The sequence below is a fragment of the Notothenia coriiceps genome, unplaced genomic scaffold, assembly GCF_000735185.1.
Source record: "Notothenia coriiceps isolate Sejong01 unplaced genomic scaffold, NC01 NC01_scaffold00020458, whole genome shotgun sequence".
Lineage (NCBI taxonomy): Eukaryota > Metazoa > Chordata > Actinopteri > Perciformes > Nototheniidae > Notothenia > Notothenia coriiceps.
The window spans coordinates 13,096-18,642 of record NW_011353159.1 but is presented as its reverse complement, the minus strand read 5'-3'; the positions used below and the strand labels follow the sequence as shown (position 1 = coordinate 18,642).

The following is a 5,547-nucleotide window of genomic DNA, read 5'->3' as shown; positions in this document are numbered from 1 at the left end:
ATGGCATTGCTTTTTTGTCGAAGGAACCGGAAGTGGTAAAATGCTAACTTACTTCCGGGTTTTAGGATGCGTCACTGTGACACTCTATTTAAAAGGGAAATAATAGCATCTGAGTCACTAGTTAATAACAGAAACATTGAAATTGTTAATGGTTGATGTATAGGCTGGGTGTGATGGGGTCAAGGACAATTTTACCTTTGAGTGATAGGAGTCGTTAAGCTGCAGTCACATGACAAGCAGCTTAACCCTAACCCCTAACCCTTGTATTTATATGGAGTGAGCAGTGCTTTAATACTTTTTTTTTATTTTTTTAAAACAATACCCTGAAGAAGTTCAGATGGTTGCCTAGCAACGTATGGCATGTCCTGCCTTCCCTTGAAAAGTTGGCACAAGACTAGATATCCAGGGCAAAACATGCTTTCCTTAACCATATTTCACATCAATTAACACTTTTAATTCTATGTTGTTGAGATGGCTTCACTTCATCTCAGTGGTATATCATTGCTGTCTTGTTCTCTGTTACTCCAGGGTTACCTGTTCATTTCAGTGCTGGTAAACAGCAACAGTGAGCTGATTCGTCTGATCAACAACGCCATCAAGAATGACCTCTCCAGCCGCAACCCCACCTTCATGTGCCTGGCACTTCACTGTATTGCTAACGTGGGAAGCCGTGAGATGGCTGAGGCTTTTGCCAGTGAGATCCCTCGGATCCTGGTTGCTGGGTGAGTTCCAGCTGTCTGTGTTGTGTTGTTTTGGGCCCAAGGTTAGCCAATCCCCCTGAGAAATAGTATTTAATTTATATATTTTTCAAGGTAGTGTATCAAAAGGTAAAAGATCCAACTAGTGACTTCTGCTTTGTGAGTGTTAAGGAAGTAAAATCAATGACATCATCCTGATTTTCTTCTCTTTTGCTGAGTGATGAAGCCAAGGCAGTTTTCTATCATTTACAACCCTGACTTCACTTAGCTGCTGGTAACGTTAATGTGCTGTACCACAGTGATACCATGGACAGTGTGAAGCAGTCTGCTGCCCTGTGTTTGCTGCGCCTCTATAAGACCTCTCCTGACCTGGTTCTGATGGGGGAGTGGACCTCCCGGGTGGTGCACCTGCTCAATGACCAACACATGGTGAGTGCACAATTCAGACCCCAGTACACCAGTAATGTGGTCACATAATGCAGTGTTGTTGTGCCTGTTTGATCATGAATCTATATGACATTTTTATGAGTTTTCTCATATGAACTGACCTTGATCAACATCACAACATATTTGTTTTGTTATAAATACATTTTTAATCGAAGACACTAGTTTCACCACAATATCAATGGATATATCTATGGGATTATTAATCATCTTATTGTGAGTATGTTTCTGTGTTCAGGGTGTGGTGACAGCAGCCATTTCCCTCATCACCTGTCTGAGCCAGAAGAATCCAGATGAGTTCAAGACCTGCGTTTCACTGGCCGTTTCCCGACTTAGCAGGGTGGGTGTGTGTGCTTCCTGAATAATAAATTGTAAAAATAAACATTTTATTTAGATTGTGTTGCTCTACATTAACAACAAGCATTCCTCTCCATTTACAATGTTTCCTGAGCATTGACGGCATTGTTTTCTATGAACTTCTGATACTGTTTAAAAGCAAAATTATGGGAAAGTAAGCTGTGCTTTGCAAAGACAGTGAGGCAGTCTCTGGCACATATTTAGCTTGAATTAGCTTTAATTGCTACAACTAGTTCTGTTGGCTCGGCAGATTGTGTCCTCGGCCTCCACTGATCTGCAGGACTACACCTACTACTTTGTCCCGGCACCCTGGCTCTCCTGCAAGCTGCTGCGTCTGCTGCAGTGCTACCCTCCACCAGAAGATGGTGCTGTCAAGGGTCGTCTGGTAGAATGTCTGGAGACCATCCTGAATAAGGCACAGGAGCCACCCAAGTCCAAGAAGGTGCAACACTCCAATGCCAAGAATGCAATCCTGTTTGAGGCTATCTCACTGATCATACACTATGACAGGTGAGTGTTCCGACTCTCATTAGCTGACACATACAAACAGTCATAGTATTGAATTCAGTAACTTAGCAGTGTAGCACCTTTAGTGTATCCTCTGCAACGTGAGAAATGACTGGAGGTATTACGTATGTAAACAAGACTCTATCTTCCCTTCACTGTATTACAATAATTTTGTATTGGTATGATTAATTTACTATATTTTTTATTATTTTTTTATGTTATTATAGTTTTCTTAAAATAGTTCTATCTGTGTTTTTAATTTTAGTTTTATGTATGCACCAATGACATCAAGTCAAATTCCTTGTACGTGTCAACCTACCTGGTAATAAACCTGTTTCTAATTCTGATGAACTAGTGTGAAATCTAATTTCTGGTGTGTTCACATTGGAGGCGAAGTGATTGTGTGAGGATCTCAGTTTGTCATCACTGAACATCACAAAACAAAACCCCAGCCGTTGGCTCAGGGCGATGGCACACAGAGCTCTCAGTTCCAGTTCCTTCCAGACTGTCTGAGGCATGGCAATTTGCGGCTTCATTTATGTCTATATGTTGTTATTGTGAGTGTGGAGGCTTGTGGATACACTCGCCAAAGCATTCATTCATTGTTTTCACTAGCTGGTATTAGTATATCATTATTTCCGCATCAATTTGACTCTAGTTTTATAATTAAGTCAGTCAACATAAGTAAATGTTGTTGTTGGTATCAACATTAAGATTAGCCCCGCCTCCTCGCCAGCGCGTATAGTTTGTGTGACGCTAGTAAAGACAAATGATGCCGCGGTCAAACTCGCACGAGTAATGCAATGTCAATCTTCCGGAGGGAACGCGCATTTGAACTTAACTGAAGCCTGTTGACAGTGCAGTAAGTTTGGCTGTGTGTTCTGCAGCGAGCCCAACCTGCTGGTGCGAGCCTGTAATCAGCTGGGCCAGTTCCTGCAGCACAGGGAGACCAACCTGCGCTACCTGGCTCTAGAGAGCATGTGCACCTTGGCCAGCTCTGAGTTTTCCCATGAAGCCGTCAAGACACACATCGAGACCGTCATCAACGCCCTCAAGGTACTGTCTCACTGTCAGAACTAAAGATAGTCTCTTACCAGTGTGAGCAACTTTTTTCAAGCAGCATAATTCTACCAACCACCAAGTCGTCCCATGTACATTTTCCCTTCACAAATCAGCATAGCTTTCAAAAGTTACAGGCTAAGTGTGTTGTACTGTCCAGTAGCACACAGATATACAGTTGTCTTTTGGTCTATCTATACTTCTGTCACCTTTTCCCCTTCTGTTTTGTCACTGTTTGTCTCTTTGTAACTCTGCAGACTGAGAGGGATGTGAGTGTTCGACAGAGGGCCGCTGATCTGCTGTATGCCATGTGCGATCGCAGCAATGCCAAGCAGATCGTAGCTGAGATGCTCAGCTACCTCGAGACAGCAGACTACTCAATCAGAGAGGAGATGGTGGGTTTGAAAGACTGTTCCAGGTTTTAATGCCACGCTATGTTCAGTTTTTTCACCAGATGTGAAGGCTAAATTCCTCTCTTAACATAGAAGGTGGTTTGTTTCCACCAGTTGCATGTTGAAAATTGCAGTCTTCAATATAGAAAAAAAGATTCCAGTAGCCTTACAATTTACCCAACATATTTAAAGTCTTCAAAGTGATTGAGCTGTTATTTGCTATGCCTTCCTCATTCAGGTGCTAAAAGTAGCCATACTTGCAGAGAAATATGCCGTGGATTACTCCTGGTACGTGGACACCATTCTCAACCTGATACGCATAGCTGGAGACTACGTCAGTGAAGAGGTGTGGTATCGCGTCATTCAGATCGTCATCAATCGAGACGATGTGCAGGGCTACGCTGCCAAGACGGTCTTTGAGGTAACACTACACAAAATCATAAAATGTAACTTCTGACCACAGCAGTAGATTGAAATGCAGGTCTTTAGCTGAGAGGGAAACGGATTGAATGTGATGGACACTAAAATGTCTTTTGCATTTATCTAACGATTATCAAGTAGTGAAAAGTGACATAGATTGTCTATTCAGATACATAATCTAATGTAGTGAAATATTTTTTTCTTTCTTTGCTAATTGAAAAAAATTAATAGAGTAACATCTTTTATATTTCAACATTTTTATATAAGCAATACTAACTTGAAGTCTGTTATCAACCTATGTTATTAAAGGAAACTTCTGTTTGTTTTCTACATCATTGAGTCCTTTTTTTAATGGTTTAGGATTATTTTCTTTTTTATCATAACGTTCAACCCACCAACGTCACATCTGAGCGATACAGTAACTAAGGGAGACAACCAGTGTTTCTACAATAGACGTTTATGATCAGATTGCAGATTATCTCCTGGTTTCAACCTTAACCTGCAGTTGTTCCAGAAGGTCTCCATGTCCACAATAGTTACGCTGCATTTGTTTTCTTTTGTGTGAATTGTGAAGTATGTTGACAAAGAAGAAGCATTTTCTTTGACCTTTTTATCATTATAAAGAAACTCATTAACATTTCTGCTCATCATGGAATGTATTAAAGGTCTTCTCTTATACTATTTTTAGGCATATATTATTGGTCTCAGATATATCAAAAACACGTCTATGAAGTGTTTTGCTCACAATACCAAACAGATCCTCCATTCTAGCCATGCCTCATACCCCTCTGTTTCAGCCCTGTTAGACGAGGGATACTCAGCTAAACACTACCGTGATGAAACGCCATATTATGTTCCAAACCACATCAAACATTATTTCTGAAACGGTATAGAGCGCAAATGCTTTTTCTTACCTTTTTATATCCAGCTTCTTTACACATACTCTCTCAAGAACAGGTTAGCTCTGAGAGTTAGCAATGCTTGCTAATGTAAACACAGACCATATTACTTCCAAAAAACGTTGCACATTGTTTCTGATACAGCTACGTTTCTGACAGGGCCGTGGGCGTAAAGCCAGCCCACATTTCCGATATTACGTCATATCAGCAGCAAACCTGTATCAGCTCCGTTGTACCCTCGTTTTTAGAGATGTGGGTACGGAGGAAAAGAGAGAGGGTTGTATTTTCTGACACTTTGTGAGTCTACTGACCAGGCTTGGAATATCGTCATTTTAGGGGCAAGGCCATTTGGCCTTTGGTGTCACACATTTTTTAAGGGCACAAAGGCCACATGCCAGGGCACAAAGGCCATTGAGGGAAACATTTGGATTTGGAGCTTACAAATAAATAACTTCACTTTTTGATAAGAAAAACACACTAATGACATGCAAAACAAATCACTGTTTTAATATCAATAATGTCAAACATAATATCATCATATAGGCCTATGCCTCCTTAGTATTACCGTATATAAAATAAAATACTGTACTTTGAATAATTAGTGTTTAGTATGTTTTCCATCTACTACTCCCATTCACAAGTCAAATCAAAAAGTCTAAAATTATATTAATATGTAACAAATATATTCAATTTCAGAGCAGAAGAAACAGCCTTCAAGGGTCAAACTCTGCACATACATTGTGTGTGTGTGTGTGTGTGTGTGTGTGTGTG

At 40.6% G+C, this 5,547-nt stretch overlaps 1 protein-coding gene across 1 annotated transcript in view; it reads left to right on the top strand.

Moving 5' to 3' along the window:
- Positions 1 to 528: 528 nt before the first annotated feature.
- The window catches only part of LOC104952710 (AP-2 complex subunit alpha-1-like), a gene marked incomplete at both ends in the record, with an annotated part of 16,408 nt that continues 11,389 nt past the window's right edge, over positions 529 to 5,547 (top strand). Inside the window, 7 exons of the mRNA XM_010779575.1 lie at positions 529 to 722; positions 998 to 1,127; positions 1,381 to 1,482; positions 1,750 to 2,009; positions 2,894 to 3,062; positions 3,323 to 3,460; positions 3,696 to 3,905. Of these exons, the coding sequence (XP_010777877.1) occupies positions 529 to 722; positions 998 to 1,127; positions 1,381 to 1,482; positions 1,750 to 2,009; positions 2,894 to 3,062; positions 3,323 to 3,460; positions 3,696 to 3,905 (1,203 nt within the window). The remainder of the gene's footprint in view (positions 723 to 997; positions 1,128 to 1,380; positions 1,483 to 1,749; positions 2,010 to 2,893; positions 3,063 to 3,322; positions 3,461 to 3,695; positions 3,906 to 5,547) is intronic.